This window comes from Oncorhynchus masou, chromosome 3 (assembly GCF_036934945.1).
Source record: "Oncorhynchus masou masou isolate Uvic2021 chromosome 3, UVic_Omas_1.1, whole genome shotgun sequence".
Lineage (NCBI taxonomy): Eukaryota > Metazoa > Chordata > Actinopteri > Salmoniformes > Salmonidae > Oncorhynchus > Oncorhynchus masou.
This window is the reverse complement of record NC_088214.1, coordinates 7,855,683-7,872,866: the sequence shown is the minus strand read 5'-3', so window position 1 is coordinate 7,872,866 and position 17,184 is coordinate 7,855,683. Positions and strand designations below refer to the sequence as shown.

At 45.9% G+C, this 17,184-nt stretch overlaps 1 protein-coding gene across 2 annotated transcripts in view; it reads left to right on the top strand.

Annotated features, from left to right (window-relative positions):
- LOC135509374 (epidermal growth factor receptor substrate 15-like 1) overlaps nucleotides 1-17,184 on the top strand; it is a 73,643-nt gene that overhangs the window by 15,667 nt on the left and 40,792 nt on the right. For both annotated transcript variants that reach the window (XM_064930001.1, XM_064929993.1), the window contains exons 10-15: nucleotides 3,696-3,859; nucleotides 6,719-6,878; nucleotides 13,505-13,590; nucleotides 14,363-14,435; nucleotides 15,224-15,385; nucleotides 16,108-16,305. In XM_064930001.1, the coding sequence (XP_064786073.1) occupies nucleotides 3,696-3,859; nucleotides 6,719-6,878; nucleotides 13,505-13,590; nucleotides 14,363-14,435; nucleotides 15,224-15,385; nucleotides 16,108-16,305 (843 nt within the window). The remainder of the gene's footprint in view (nucleotides 1-3,695; nucleotides 3,860-6,718; nucleotides 6,879-13,504; nucleotides 13,591-14,362; nucleotides 14,436-15,223; nucleotides 15,386-16,107; nucleotides 16,306-17,184) is intronic.

Here is a 17,184-nt window from a genome sequence, read left to right as displayed (position 1 = left end):
GTAGTGAACTGGGTTGATAAACCTGTCCTCTCTCCTGTGTGCTAGTCACCTGCAGTAGTGAACTGGGTTGATAGTCCTGTCCCCTCTCTCCTGTCCTCTCTCCTGTGTGCTAGTCACCTGCAGTAGTGAACTGGGTTTCATAGTCCTGTCCCCTCTCTCCTGTGTGCTAGTCACCTGCAGTAGTGAACTGGGTCTGATAGTCCTGTTCCCTCTCCTGTGTGCTAGTCACCTGCAGTAGTGAACTGGTTCATCTGTCATAAACCTAACCTCTCTCCTGTCCTCTATCCTGTGTGTTAGTCACCTGCAGTAGTGAACTGGGTTCTGATAGTCCTGTCCCTCTCTCCTGTCCTCTCCCCTGTGTGCTAGTCACCTGCAGTAGTGAACTGGGTTGATAGTCCTAAACCTAACTCTTCACCTGTGTGTTCACCTGCAGTAGTGAACTGGGTTGATAGTCCTGTCCCCTCTCTCCCTGTCCTGTCTCCCTAACTGTGTGCTAGTCACCTGCAGTAGTGAACTGGGTTCATAGTCCTGTCCTAACTCTCACCTCCTGTGTGCTAGTCACCTGCAGTCAGTGAACTGGGTTGATAGTTCTGTCCTCTCTTCCTGTGTGCTAGTCACCTGCATAGTGAACTGGGTTCATAGTCCTGTCCTCTCTCCTGTGTGCTAGTCACCTGCAGTAGTCAACTGGGTTGATAGTCCTGTCCCTCTCTCCTGTCCTCTCTCCTGTGTGCTAGTCACCTGCAGTAGTGAACTGGGTTTGATAACTCTTCACCTCCTGTCCATCTGTCATCTCCTGTGTGCTAGTCACCTGCAGTAGTGAACTGGGTTGATAGTCCTGTCCTCTCTCCTGTGTGTTAGTCACCTGCAGTAGTGAACTGGGTTGATAGTCCTGTCCTCTCTCCTGTGTGCATAGTCACCTGCAGTAGTGAACTGGGTTGATAGTCCTGTCCCCTCTCTCCCTGTGTGCTAGTCACCTGCAATAGTGAACTGGGTCTGATAGTCCTGTCCCCTCTCTCCTGTCCTCTCTCCTGTGTGCTAGTCACCTGCAGTAGTGAACTGGGTTGATAGTCCTGTCCTCTCTCCTGTGTGCTAGTCACCTGTTTGCAGTGAACTGGGTTGATAGTTCTGTCCTCTCTCCTGTGTGCTAGTCACCTGCAGTAGTGAACTGGGTTGATAGTTCTGTCCTCTCTCCTGTGTGCTAGTCACCTGCAAAGTAGTGAACTTGGTTGATAGTCCTGTCCTCTATCCTGTGTGCTAGTCACCTGCAGTAGTGAACTGGGTTGATAGTCCTGTCCTCTCTCCTGTGTGCTAGTCACCTGCAGTAGTGAACTGGGTTGATAGTCCTGTCCTCTCTCCTGTCCTCTCTCCTGTGTGCTAGTCACCTGCAGTAGTGAACTGGGTTGATAGTCCTGTCCTCTCTCCTGTGTGCTAGTCACCTGCAGTAGTGAACTGGGTTGATAGTTCTGTCCTCTCTCCTGTGTGCTAGTCACCTGCAGTAGTGAACTGGGTTGATAGTCCTGTCCTCTCTCCTGTGTGCTAGTCACCTGCAGTAGTGAACTGGGTTGATAGTCCTGTCCTCTCTCCTGTGTGCTAGTCACCTGCAGTAGTGAACTGGGTTGATAGTCCTGTCCTCTCTCCTGTGTGCTAGTCACCTGCAGTAGTGAACTGGGTTGATAGTCCTGTCCTCTCTCCTGTCCTCTCTCCTGTGTGCTAGTCACCTGCAGTAGTGAACTGGGTTGATAGTCCTGTCCTCTCTCCTGTCCTCTCTCCTGTGTGCTAGTCACCTGCAGTAGTGAACTGGGTTGATAGTCCTGTCCTCTCTCCTGTGTGCTAGTCACCTGCAGTAGTGAACTGGGTTGATAGTCCTGTCCTCTCTCCTGTGTGCTAGTCACCTGCAGTAGTGAACTGGGTTGATAGTCCTGTCCTCTCTCCTGTGTGCTAGTCACCTGCAGTAGTGAACTGGGTTGATAGTTCTGTCCTCCTCTCCTGTGTGCTAGTCACCTGCAGTAGTGAACTGGGTTGATAGTCCTGTCCTCTCTCCTGTGTGCTAGTCACCTGCAGTAGTGAACTGGGTTGATAGTTCTGTCCTCTCTCCTGTGTGCTAGTCACCTGCAGTAGTGAACTGGGTTGATAGTCCTGTCCTCTTTCCTGTGTGCTAGTCACCTGCAGTAGTGAACTGGGTTGATAGTCCTGTCCTCTCTCCTGTGTGCTAGTCACCTGCAGTAGTGAACTGGGTTGATAGTCCTGTCCTCTCTCCTGTGTGCTAGTCACCTGCAGTAGTGAACTGGGTTGATAGTTCCTGTCCTCTCTCCTGTGTGCTAGTCACCTGCAGTAGTGAACTGGGTTGATAGTCCTGTCCTCTCTCCTGTGTGCTAGTCACCTGCAGTAGTGAACTGGGTTGATAGTCCTGTCCTCTCTCCTGTGTGCTAGTCACCTGCAGTAGTGAACTGGGTTGATAGTCCTGTCCTCTCTCCTGTGTGCTAGTCACCTGCAGTAGTGAACTGGGTTGATAGTCCTGTCCTCTCTCCTGTCCTCTCCCCTGTGTGCTAGTCACCTGCAGTAGTGAACTGGGTTGATAGTCCTGTCCTCTCTCCTGTCCTCTCTCCTGTGTGCTAGTCACCTGCAGTAGTGAACTGGGTTGATAGTTCTGTCCTCTCTCCTGTGTGCTAGTCACCTGCAGTAGTGAACTGGGTTGATAGTCCTGTCCTCTCTCCTGTGTGCTAGTCACCTGCAGTAGTGAACTGGGTTGATAGTCCTGTCCTCTCTCCTGTGTGCTAGTCACCTGCAGTAGTGAACTGGGTTGATAGTCCTGTCCTCTCTCCTGTCCTCTCTCCTGTGTGCTAGTCACCTGCAGTAGTGAACTGGGTTGATAGTCCTGTCCTCTCTCCTGTGTGCTAGTCACCTGCAGTAGTGAACTGGGTTGATAGTCCTGTCCTCTCTCCTGTGTGCTAGTCACCTGCAGTAGTGAACTGGGTTGATAGTCCTGTCCTCTCTCCTGTCCTCTCTCCTGTGTGCTAGTCACCTGCAGTAGTGAACTGGGTTGATAGTCCTGTCCTCTCTCCTGTGTGCTAGTCACCTGCAGTAGTGAACTGGGTTGATAGTCCTGTCCTCTCTCCTGTGTGCTAGTCACCTGCAGTAGTGAACTGGGTTGATAGTCCTGTCCTCTCTCCTGTGTGCTAGTCACCTGCAGTAGTGAACTGGGTTGATAGTCCTGTCCTCTCTCCTGTCCTCTCTCCTGTGTGCTAGTCACCTGCAGTAGTGAACTGGGTTGATAGTCCTGTCCTCTCTCCTGTGTGCTAGTCACCTGCAGTAGTGAACTGGGTTGATAGTCCTGTCCTCTCTCCTGTGTGCTAGTCACCTGCAGTAGTGAACTGGGTTGATAGTCCTGTCCTCTCTCCTGTGTGCTAGTCACCTGCAGTAGTGAACTGGGTTGATAGTCCTGTCCTCTCTCCTGTCCTGTGTGTGCTAGTCACCTGCAGTAGTGAACTGGGTTGATAGTCCTGTCCTCTCTCCTGTCCTCTCCTGTGTGCTAGTCACCTGCAGTAGTGAACTGGGTTGATAGTCCTGTCCTCTCTCCTGTGTGCTAGTCACCTGCAGTAGTGAACTGGGTTGATAGTCCTGTCCTCTCTCCTGTGTGCTAGTCACCTGCAGTAGTGAACTGGGTTGATAGTCCTGTCCTCTCTCCTGTGTGCTAGTCACCTGCAGTAGTGAACTGGGTGGTCCCGGTGGCAGACAGAGGACGTTACAATGACATCTTCCTGAAGACGGACACAGACATGGACGGTCTTGTCACCGGAGGGGAGGTCATGGAGATCTTCATGCTATCCAACCTTTCTAAGACCATGCTGGCACAGATCTGGTGAGACACAGAATGGCCCGCACCTTAGACTTACATATTGTTAATTTAACATCTTACAAACACACTGAGTGGACAAAACATTAGGAGCACGTTTGGCTCTTTCCAAAACTGACCAGGTGAATCCAGGTGAAAGCTATGATCCCTTATTAATGTACAGTGGGGAGAACAAGTATTTGATACACTGCCAATTTTGCAGGTTTTCCTACTTACAAAGCATGTAGAGGTCTGTAATTTCTATCATAGGTACACTTCAACTGTGAGAGACGGAATCTAAAACAAAAATGCAGAAAATCACATTGTATGATTTTTAAGTCATTAATTTGCATTTTATTGCATGACATAACATTTCATCACCGTCTCTCACATCCGTCTCTCACAGACCTGTTAGTTTTTCTTTAAGAAGCCCTCCTGTTCTCCACTCATTACCTGTATTAACTGCACCTGTTTGAACTCGTTACCTGTATAAAAGACACCTGTCCACACACTCAATCAAACAGACTCCAACCTCTCCACAATGGCCAAGACCAGAGAGCTGTGTAAGGACATCAGGGACAAAATTGTAGACATGCACAAGGCTGGGATGGGCTACAGGACAATAGGCAAGCAGCTTGGTGAGAAGGCAACAATTGTTGGCGCAATTATTAGAAAATGGAAGAAGTTCAAGATGACGGTCAATCACCCTCGGTCTGGGGCTCCATGCAAGATCTCACCTCATGGGGAAGGTGAGGGATCAGCCCAGAACTACATGGCAGGACCTGGTCATTGACCTGAAGAGAGCTGGGACCACATTTTCAAAGAAAACCATTAGTAACACACTACGCTGTCATGGATTAAAATCCTGCAGCGCACGCAAGGTCCCCCTGCTCAAGCCAGCGCATGTCCAGGCCCGTCTGAAGTTTACCAATGACCATCTGGATGATCCAGAGGAGGCATGGGAGAAGGTCATGTGGTCTGATGAGACAAAAATAGAGCTTTTTGGTCTAAACTCCACTCGCCGTGTTTGGAGGAAGAAGGATGAGTACAACCCCAAGAACACCATCCCAACCGTGAAGCATGGAGGTGGAAACATCATTCTTTGGGGATGCTTTTCTGCAAATGGGACAGGTCCCAGCACCGTATTGAGGGGAGGATGGATGGGGCCATGTAGATCTTGGCCAACAACCTCCTTCCCTCAGTAAGAGCATGAAGATGGGTCGAGGGCTGGGTCTTCCAGCATGACAACAACCGGAAACACACAGCCAGTGCAACTAAGGAGTGGCTCCGTAAGAAGCATCTCAAGGTCCTGGAGTGGCCTAGCCAGTCTTCAGACCTGAACCCAATAGATAATCTTTGGCGGGAGCTGAAAGTCCGTATTGCCCAGTGACAGCCCCGAAACCTGAAGGATCTGGAGAAGGTCTGTATGGATGAGTGGGCCAAAATCCCTGCTGCAGTGTGTGCAAACCTGGTCAAGAACTACAGGAAACGTATGATCTCTGTAATTGCAAACAAAGGTTTCTGTACCAAATATTAAGTTCTGCTTTTCTGATGTATCAAATACTTGTCATGCAATAAAATGCAAATTAGTTACTTAAAAATCATACAATGTGATTTTCTGGATTTTTGTTTTAGATTCCATCTCTCACAGTTGAAGTGTCCCTATGATAAAAAATTACAGACCTCTACATGCTTTGTAAGTAGGAAACACTGCCGATTTTGCAGGTTATCAAATACTTGTTCTCCCCACTGTATAAACAACAGCTGGGGCACAATAACTAAGGAAGTCTCGAGGTTTTGCTTGCCTGAGGTAGAGTATCTCATGATAAGCTGTAGACCACACTATCTACCTAGAGAGTATTCATCTGTATTTTTGGTATCTGTCTGCATACCACCACAGTACCTATGATAAAAAAATGACAGACCTCTACATGCTTTGTAAGTAGGAAAACCTGCAAAATCAGCAGTGTATCTAATACTTGTTCTCCCCACTGTATGTTATTAAATCCACTTCAGTCAGTGGAGATGAAGGGGAGGAGATGGTTTAAAGAAGGGGATTTTTAAGCCTCGAGACAATTGAGACAAGGATTGTGTATGTTGGGCATTTAGAGGGTGAATGGACAAGACAACATATTTAAGTGCCTTTGAATGGGGTATGGTAGTAGGTACCAGGCGCACTGGTTTGTGTCAAGAACTGCAACGCTGCTGTTTTTTTTTTTTTTTTAAATGGTCAACAGTTTCCTGTGTGTATTAAAAATGTTCCACCACCCAAAGGACATCCAGCCAACTTGACACAACTGTGGGAAGCATTGGAGTCAACATGGGTCAGCATCCCTGTGTAATGCTTTTAACACCTTGTAGAGTCCATGCCCAGACAAATGAGGCCGTTCTGAGGGCAACGGGGGGTTTGGGCAGGCGCAACTCAATGTGTTCTAGACGTTTTGTACACTCGGTGTGTAATAATAGATGTATCTCATCATAAAATGTTTTGGCAAAAACAAGAAACTATTTTCATTGGCCGATCATACAGGGACATATTGGGCATTGTCTTGTTGGACCAGTACAGTACACGTTAACAAAATGTTACTTGCAGTGATCGTGATGTCATTTTCTTTCCTGCTGAATGTATTATGTTAAATTACTCTGGATTAGAATACACAGTACCTGTTAACTTGACCACAATGTAATGAGGGTAGCAAAATTATCTTTTAACTTTCCCCAAATTCCCTGGTTTTATTGAAATCCCGGTTGGGACATTGCTGTAATCAAGAGGGAATAAGCACAAAACCTGCATTTCTGCAACCAGAATTTTGGGAAAAGCAGCAAAATTTAAACAAGTGACAGTAATTTAGCAAACCCTAAATGTGTAATGTATTTTGTTCCTAGGGGTCTGGCTGACACCAAGCAGACAGGAAAGCTGTCCAGAGAGCAGTTCTCTTTGGCCATGTGGCTGATCCATCAGAAAGTCATCAATGGATTGGACCCTCCCCAGACCCTCTCCCCCGAAATGATACCCCCCTCTGAGAGGACCACCACCTCTGTTCTTGTAAGTCACTCCCTCACCCCTAGTTCCTCACCTTCTCCCCCTCCTCGTACCCTCTCCCCCGAAGGGATTACCCCCCCCCCCCTCCCCGAGAGGACTGCCACTGCCCTCCTGTGTGATACCCCCCTCTACCCCTCTCACCAACCCTCGACTGCTCTCCTCTCCACTTTCTTGTCTTCATCCTCTCTCTGCACCCTCTCCCATCTCCCCAGCGCCTCCTATCTTTAGCTTTACTGTACTACATTTCAAACTCTCTCTGTCGTGTTACTGTCTGGTGTTGTGTTGTGTCGTTACTGTCTGGTGTCGTGTTACTGTCTGGTGTTGTGTTACTGTCTGGTGTTGTGTTACTGTATGGTGTTGTGTTACTGTATGGTGTTGTGTTGTGTTGCTGTCTGGTGATGTGTCGTGTTACTGTCTGGTGATGTGTCGTGTTACTGTCTGGTGATGTGTCGTGTTACTGTCTGGTGATGTGTCGTGTTACTGTCTGGTGATGTGTCGTGTTACTGTCTGGTGATGTGTCGTGTTACTGTCTGGTGATGTGTCGTGTTACTGTCTGGTGATGTTGTTACTGTCTGGTGATGTGTCGTGTTACTGTCTGGTGTTGTGTTGTGTTACTGTCTGGTGATGTGTCGTGTTACTGTCTGGTGATGTGTCGTGTTACTGTCTGGTGATGTGTCGTGTTACTGTCTGGTGATGTGTCGTGTTACTGTCTGGTGATGTGTCGTGTTACTGTCTGGTGATGTGTCGTGTTACTGTCTGGTGATGTCGTGTTACTGTCTGGTGATGTGTCGTGTTACTGTCTGGTGATGTGGTTACTGTCTGGTGATGTGTCGTTATTGTCTGGTGTTGTGTCGTGTTACTGTCTGGTGATGTGTCGTTATTGTCTGGTGTTGTGTCGTGTTACTGTCTGGTGATGTGTCGTGTTACTGTCTGGTGATGTTGTTACTGTCTGGTGATGTGTCGTGTTACTGTCGGGTGTTGTGTCGTGTTACTGTCTGGTGATGTGTCGTGTTACTGTCTGGTGATGTGTCGTTATTGTCTGGTGATGTGTCGTTATTGTCTGGTGTTGTGTCGTGTTACTGTCTGGTGATGTGTCGTGTTACTGTCTGGTGATGTTGTTACTGTCTGGTGATGTGTCGTGTTACTGTCTGGTGATGTGTCGTGTTACTGTCTGGTGATGTGTCGTGTTACTGTCTGGTGATGTGTCGTGTTACTGTCTGGTGATGTGTCGTGTTACTGTCTGGTGTTGTGTCGTGTTACTGTCTGGTGATGTGTCGTGTTACTGTCTGGTGATGTGTCGTGTTACTGTCTGGTGATGTGTCGTGTTACTGTCTGGTGATGTGTTGTGTTACTGTCTGGTGATGTTGTTACTGTCTGGTGATGTTGTTACTGTCTGGTGATGTGTCGTGTTACTGTCTGGTGATGTTGTTACTGTCTGGTGATGTGTCGTGTTATTGTCTGGTGATGTGTCGTGTTACTGTCTGGTGATGTGTCGTGTTACTGTCTGGTGATGTGTCGTGTTACTGTCTGGTGATGTGTCGTGTTACTGTCTGGTGATGTTGTTACTGTCTGGTGATGTGTCGTGTTACTGTCTGGTGATGTTGTTATTGTCTGGTGATGTGTCGTTACTGTCTGGTGATGTGTCGTGTTACTGTCTGGTGATGTGTCGTGTTACTGTCTGGTGATGTTGTTACTGTCTGGTGATGTGTCGTGTTACTGTCTGGTGATGTGTCGTGTTACTGTCTGGTGATGTGTCGTGTTACTGTCTGGTGATGTGTTGTGTTACTGTCTGGTGATGTTGTTACTGTCTGGTGATGTGTCGTGTTACTGTATGGTGTTGTGTTGTGTTACTGTCTGGTGATGTTGTTACTGTCTGGTGATGTGTCGTGTTACTGTCTGGTGATGTTGTTACTGTCTGGTGATGTTGTTACTGTCTGGTGATGTGTCGTGTTGCTGTCTGGTGATGTTGTTACTGTCTGGTGATGTGTCGTGTTACTGTCTGTTGATGTTGTTACTGTCTGGTGATGTTGTTACTGTCTGGTGATGTGTCGTGTTACTGTCTGGTGATGTTGTTACTGTCTGGTGATGTGTCGTGTTACTGTCTGGTGATGTTGTTACTGTCTGGTGATGTGTCGTCTTACTGTCTGGTGATGTTGTTACTGTCTGGTGATGTGTCGTGTTACTGTCTGGTGATGTTTTTACTGTCTGGTGTTGTGTCGTGTTACTGTCTGGTGATGTGTCGTGTTACTGTCTGGTGATGTTGTTACTGTCTGGTGATGTGTCGTGTTACTGTCTGGTGATGTTGTTACTGTCTGGTGATGTTGTTACTGTCTGGTGATGTGTCGTGTTACTGTCTGGTGATGTTGTTACTGTCTGGTGATGTTGTTTACTGTCTGGTGATGTTGTTACTGTCTGGTGATGTGTCGTGTTACTGTGGTGATGTGTCGTGTTACTGTCTGGTGATGTGTGTTTACTGTCCGGTGATGTGTCGAGTTACTGTCTGGTGATGTTGTTACTGTCTGGTGATGTTGTTACTGTCTGGTGATGTGTCGTGTTACTGTCTGGTGATGTTGTTACTGTCTGGTGATGTTGTTACTGTCTGGTGATGTGTCGTGTTACTGTCTGGTGATGTTCGTTTACTGTCTGGTGATGTGTCGTGTTACTGTCTGGTGATGTGGTTACTGTCTGGTGATGTGTCGTGTTACTGTCTGGTGATGTGTCGTGTTACTGTCTGGTGTTACTGTCTGGTGTCATGTTACTGTCTGATGTGGTGTTACTGTCTGGTGTTGTGTTACTGTCTGGTGTTGTGTTACTGTGTCGTGTTACTGTCTGGTGTTACTGTCTGGTGTTACTGTCTGGTGTTACTGTCTGGTGTTGTGTTACTGTCTGGTGTTACTGTCTGGTGTTGTGTTACTGTGTCGTGTTACTGTCTGGTGTTGTGTTACTGTCTGGTGTTGTGTTACTGTGTCGTGTTACTGTCTGGTGTTGTGTTACTGTCTGGTGTTACTGTCTGGTGTTACTGTCTGGTGTTACTGTCTGGTGTTACTGTCTGGTGTTGTGTTACTGTCTGGTGTTACTGTCTGGTGTTGTGTTACTGTGTCGTGTTACTGTCTGGTGTTGTGTTACTGTCTGGTGATGTGTCGTGTTACTGTGTTGTGTTACTGTCTGGTGTCGTGTTACTGTCTGGTGTCGTGTTACTGTGTCTGTGTCGTGTTACTGTCTGGTGTTGTGTCTTGTTACTGTGTCGTGTCACTGTCTGGTGTTGTTTCACTGTCCTTTGTTTCACAGTGTAAAGCTCAGTATTTGTACAGATGTATTTCCTGTGGTGTGTCATGACCTATTGTTTATGTATTACCAATGCCAAGGAAGGGATGAATGCATTCTAGTATTTCCAGCCTCACCTCAGAATGTTACTGTTTTCAAGGCGAACACTGCCACCTTCTGGTGGTCTAGAGTGATAACACCACTGTCTGATTCAGTTCACTGTGGAATCTTTCTCTTTCTCTCTCTCAGTTCAAAGGGCTTTATTGGCATGGGAAACATGTTTACATTGCCAAAGCAAATGGAATAGACAAACAAGGGAAACATTAGTGAACATTACACTCACAAAAGTTTATAGACGTTTCAAATGTTATATCATTGGCTATGTACAGTGTTGTAACAATGTGCAAGTAGTTGAAAATAAATTATCAGATAAATATAGGTTGTATTTGCAATGTTTGTGCTCCACCTTTTGCCCCTTTTCTCATGGCTACGGCCCACAAATCACGCAACTGTCATTTCACACTGCGGTATGTAACCTAACACATGTGTGAATTTATCAATGTTTCATTTGTTTTCAAATTCTTTGTGGATCTGTGTAATCTGTGAAAAATATGTCTCTCTAATGTGGTCATACATTTGGCAGGTGGTGAGGAAGTGTAGCTCAGTTTCCACCTCATTTTGTGGGCAGTCTGCACATTGCCTGTCTTCTCTTGAGAGCCAGGTCTGCCTATGGTGGCCTTTCTCAATAGCAATGCTATGCTCAATGAGTCTGTGCATGGTCAAGGATTTTCTTAATTTTGCATCAGTCACAGTGGTCAGGTATTCTGCCACTGTATACTCTCTGTTTAGGGCCAAATAGCATTCTAGTTTGCTCTGTTTTTTGGTTGATTCTTTCCAGTGTGTCAAGTAATTATCTTTTCACTTTCTCCTAATTTGGTTGGATCTAATTGTGTTTCTGTCCTCGGGCTCTGTGGGGTCGGTTTGTGTTTGTGAACAGAGCCCCAGAACCAGCAGGCTGAGGGGACTCTTCTATAGGTTCATCTCTCTGTCGGTGATGGCTTTGTGGTGGAATGTGTGGGCATCGCTTCCTTTTTAGGTGGTTGTAGAATTTAGCAGCTCTTTTCTGGATGTTGATAACTAGTGGGTATAGTCCTCATTCTGCTATGCCTGCATTGTTCGGGATTTTGCATTGTACACAAAGTATATTTTTGCGGAATTCTGCATGCAGAAGCTCAATTGGGTGTTTGTCTTCTTGACTTCTTGGTTGGTGAGTGGACCCCAGACCTCACAACCATAGGTTCGATAACTGATTGAAGTATTTTAGCCAGATCCTAATTGTGATGTTTTATGTTCATTTTGATGGCGTAGAAGGCCCTTCTTGCCTTGTCTCTTAGATCGTTCACAGCTTTGTGTAAGTTACCTTTGGTGTTGATGTTTAGCCTAGGTAGGAATAATTATTTGTGTGCTCTAGGGCAACAGTGTCTAGATATAATTTGTATTTGTTGTCTTGGCTACTGGACCTATTTTGAAATACCATTGTGTTGGTCTTACTGAGATTTACTGTCAGGGCCCAGGTCTGGCAGAATATGTGCAGAAGATCTAGGTGCTGCTGTAGGCCCTCCTTGGTTAGGGACAGAAGCACCAGATCATCTGCAAACAGTAGATATTTGACATTAGATTCTAGTAGGGTGAGGCTGGGTGCTGCAGACTGTTGTAGTGCCCTCGCCAATTCATTCATCATTCATCATATGTTGAAGAGTGTGGGGCTCAAGCTGCATCCCTGTCTCACCCCATGGCCCTGAGAAAATAAATCTGTTTAATTGCCCATTTATAACTGCACATTTGTTATTTGTGTACATTGATTTAATAATGTTATATGTTTCCCTCCCAACACCGCTTTCCATAAATTTTTATAGCAGACCCTCATGCCAAATTTTGAAATCAACAAAGTGCGATAAGACTTGTTTTGTTTGTCAATTGGGGTGTGTAGGATGAATACGTGCTTTGTCATACGGTATGTTGGTAAGAAGCCGATTTGTCATTTGCTCAGGAAGTTGTTTTTACTGAGTAAATGTTGGATTTTTCTGAGATTACGGCTGACGCCTATTCCACTGTAATTATTGCAGTCAAAATTGTCTCCCCTTTGTGGATTGGTGTGATCAAATCAGTCAATGTTGTTGAAGAGTTTAAGAATAGCCTATTTGAATTTGTGGTCTGTATATTTGATAATTTCATTGAGGATATCATCAACACCACAGGCCGTTTTAGGTTTTAGGGTTTGATCCTTTACTTCATCCAATGCAATTGGAGAATCCAGTGGGTCCTGGTCTTTAGTAGCTGATTCTAAGTTTACTAAATGATCATGTATATCTTTTAGCTTTTGTTTCTTTGTTATATGTCCAAACGGTTAGAGAAGTGGTTTTATCCGTACATCTCCATTTTGGATAGATCGCTCTTTGTGTTTTTTGTTTAGTGCGTTCCAATTTTCCCAGAAGGGATTTGATTCTATGCATTCTTAAATCACATTGAGCTGATTTCTGTCATGCTGTTCCTTCTTTTTCTGAATTATCTGAGTGATTCACCAGAGTGAAGCCATAGGCTCAGATTTTCTGCTTCTCTATGGTTTTGTTTGGATAGATTTCTCAACATTTTTTCTTAGGTTTTTACATTCAACATCAAACCATTTCTCATTGATGTTAGTTGTCTTAGGTTTTCTGCCTGAATTTAAATATGATATGTTAGCTGATAGGTAAAATATATTGTTCAGGCTTCCTACTGCTAAGTTTACACCTTCACTATTGCAGGAAAACATTTTGTCCAGGAAGTTGTCTAGAAGGATTAGATTTGTTGTTGGCCAGGTTTGGTAGGTTTCTACAATACCCTCCGTCTATCCTTAACATTCCTTAATAGTATACAGCTTGTTCGGCTTCGATGCTTCCTGGTTGATTATTGAGCCGTTCAAGTAGATTGTGATTTTGCTGTGATCTGATAGGGTTGTCAGTGGGCTGACTGTGAACGCTCTGAGAGACCCTGGGTTGAGGTCAGGGATAAAGTAGTCTACAGTACTACTGCCAAGAGATGCTATAGGTGTACCTATCGTAGGAGTCCCCTCGAAGCCTACCGTTGACTATGTACTACATACCCAGCATGCGACAGAGCTCCTTCCTGTGTTAACGTTGTGGTGATGCAGCAGTAGTGAGATCCTCTCTCTCCCTCAGAGCAGAATCTCTCTGACCTACTCTTCTTCTTCTCTGTTTCTCTACACCCCACTCTCTACCCCTTTTTACCTTTCCTTCTCTTATCGCTCTTCTGTCACCCTGTTCATCCCTCCCCTCTTTTCCTCATCATCTGCCCCCCACCCCCAGGACAGCAGCAGTTCTACAGAGTCAGCTGACCTGACAGGCATCAAAGAGCTGGATGACATCAGTCAGGAAATCGCCCAGCTGCAGAGGTGAGCCCCTCCCAGAACACTGAGCCTAGAACACTGAGCCCAGAACACTAAGCCTAGAACTTTAAGCCTAGAACTTTTAGCCTAGAACACTGAGCCTAGAACACTGAGCCTAGAACACTGAGCCTAGAACACTGAGCCTAGAACTCTAAGCCTAGAACTCTAAGCCTAGAACTCTAAGCCTAGAACTCTAAGCCTAGAACTCTAAACCTAGAACTCTAAGCCTAGAACTCTAACCCTAGATCACTAACCCTAACCCCTATTGAGGACGTCTTTGTTTGTCATTTCTTTTAACAGCCAGGGGGAGATCTTCTTCGTTGGATTAATTCTACTTTGATTGTCTGTTGTTCACAGAAATGTACTTTGTGTACAGAATCCTTGCCCAATGACTGAAGCACAGCCAAGTAGATGAGGATAGGAAGCTATGTTTTCCCTACTGATCCTCGTGCCTTGTGGGTTTCCCTGATGTGTGTTCTGTAAACCGTGTCATCTTCATACTGCCTCCTCAGCACTCTTATATTTTACAGCACTCTTACCTTTTTACACTCCGGTAACCTGGTGACACAAAGGCCTTGTTGCCGTGTCTAGCATTGGCTAGGGCAGTGTTTCTCGATCCATACCTCGCAGATCCCCCAGACACTGCACAGTCAACTAATCTCCAAGCACTTGGGGGAGGTAATAACGTACGATTTGACATAATCTCCTTCTCACCTAGCTGTGTGTGTGTCTGTGTCTGTGTGTCTGTGTGTGTCTGTGTGTGTGTGTGTTGTTGCAGGGAGAAGTATACTCTGGAGCAGGACATCAGGGACAAAGAGGAAGCCATCAGACAGAAGAACAAGGAAATTCAGGTGAGACCCACAGGGAGTCAGGGACCCATTTTGTGGATGAATCGTTCTTAATGGGTCTAATCCACGGGAAGGGAACTCTCCTCCTGTGTCTCATGGACTACACAGCTTGTTCAATCACAACTACTCAAAACGGATTGGAGGAAAATATATGACTCCACCCCCCCTCAAACCTAAACTTCCAATTCTTTTTGGGATGGAGGTGAGGAGAGAGAGGATGCAAGGAATCAAGGAAAGACAAATTGAGAAAGCGCCTATATCTCTATTGCTGAGGTCTGTGCCGGTCTCCTTCCCTTCCACCATTTCCTCAGGAGATGCAGGGGGGCCAGGGGAGCGGTGGTCTGGTCTGATTACTGTATGTATTTTAACAGGAGATGCAAGGGGACCAGGGGAGCGGTGGTCTGGTCTGATTACTGTATGTATTTTAACAGGAGATGCAAGGGGACCAGGGGAGCGGTGGTCTGGTCTGATTACTGTATGTATTTTAACAGGAGATGCAGGGGGACCAGGGGAGCAGTGGTCTGGTCTGATTACTGTATGTATTTTAACAGGAGATGCAGGGGGACCAGGGGAGCAGTGGTCTGGTCTGATTACTGTATGTATTTTAACAGGAGATGCGAGGGGACCAGGGGAGCGGTGGTCTGGTCTGATTACTGTATGTATTTTAACAGGAGATGCAAGGGGACCAGGGGAGCGGTGGTCTGGTCTGATTACTGTATGTATTTTAACAGGAGATGCGAGGGGACCAGGGGAGCGGTGGTCTGGTCTGATTACTGTATGTATTTTAACAGGAGATGCTGGAGGACCTGGACCAGGAGAGCGGTGGTCTGCAGGACCTGGAGGCCCAGAAGCAGGATGCTCAGCAGCAGCTGGAGGAGATGGACCAGCAGAGGAACAAGCTGGAGGGCATGCTAAAAGACGTCCACCTGAAGTGTCAAGATCAGTCCACGCTGGTCAGTCAGCAACACACCTATACGATCATGGTCTAGACAGGAAAAACTCTGTCCCCAGTTAGGGCTGTGACGGCCATAGAATTTTGGATGCTGGTTATTGGTCAACCAAATGATCGTGATCACGGTATAACCGTTTCGACTAGCCAATTATTCATTTGTTGTACTTTTTTATTTATTCTCCTCTCCTCCGCTCCTGACTGCATGTGCTGCTTCTGCCTAGGCATCCAAAGACTCATTTGTTACAACAACCTTGCTTGTTTCAGCAAGGAGCAACAAAGTGAAGGATGTTGTAGAGTCCATGTTACAGCAGAAACGGACTCAACTGTCCCATCTTTTTATTTTTTTATTTGACCTTTATTTAACTAGGCAAGTCAGTTTCAGAACAAATTCTTATTTTCAATGATGGCATAGGAACAGTGGGTTAACTGCCTGTTCAGGGGCAGAACGACAGATTTGTACCTTGTCAGCTCGGGGATTTGAACTTGCAACCTTCCGGTTACTAGTCCAACGCTCTTAACCACCAGGCTACCCTGCCGCCCCAGTCAGCTGTTTATTTCATGGTGATCTTCATTGGTTACCCGGTTATATGGTACATGTGCCACCCCTAACCCCAGTTTATAGAGGCTTATCTGAATGTCCGAAACGATTGTCCCCATTTACAGGCCGTCACCAGCGCTTATCGCATCTTATTTACATAGGATTCCTCTTCTCCCTCCGTCCAGATCTCATCCTTACAGACCCAGATCCACAGTCAGGAGTCTGACCTGCAGAGTCAGGAGAATGAGCTGAGTCGTACCAAGTCTGACCTGAACAAACTGCAGTTGGAGGAGAAGCAGCTAGAGCAGAACCTACTGACCGGACGCATGCAGCTCGACTCCATCATCAAGTCACTCAAGGCCACCCAGGATGAGATCAACCAGGTACGTGGATAGAGAGATGCTATAGCTCATTTTCATAGACAAATGTTGTATTAAATGAACATGGTGTCACGTTTAGAGTAGAATGTAACTTTTTAATGGCCATCCGGAAAATAGAAATGTTCCCTTTTTAATGCCTAAATGAAAATGTTCCCCATTTTGCTTCTACCTATCCGATGCTTTCAGATCTAGTGTGTGGTTCTTAAACTTTTGTAGCTCAAGAACCAAATGAGAAATTGACCGTCCTCCCTTGACCCAAATCGTCCTACAAACGACCACATTTTAGAAGAAATTATGTGTGATTTCTAGATGTATTCTCATAACTCACTACCCACTTTGGGTCCCCGCCCGTAGTTTAAGAAACCCTGGACTAGAGGGCACGGACTAGGGGTTGTTTCTGGATGGGACTCTCACAAAAACAGACAGTGTTATCTTTGTAGACTGACAACCCATTGTCCCCACAGGCTTTTATTAATACAGTTTTAAATGTAGGGTTGTGGTGGCCATTACATTATGTCAGCCAGTGATTGTTAAGCAAATAACTGTCGGTGTAACGGTAATTGACCATTAATTATTACAGTTTTAAATGTAGGGTTGTGGTGGCCATTACATTATGTCAGCCAGTGATTGTTAAGCAAATAACTGTCGGTGTAACGGTAATTGACCATTAATTATTACACTTTTAAATGTAGGGTTGTGGTGGCCATTACATTATGTCAGCCAGTGATTGTCAAGCAAATAACTGTTGGTGTCACGGTAATTGACCATTAATTAATACAGTTTTAAATGTAGGGTTGTGGTGGCCATTACATTATGTCAGCCAGTGATTGTCAAGCAAATAACTGTCGGTGTCACGGTAATTGACCATTAATTAATACAGTT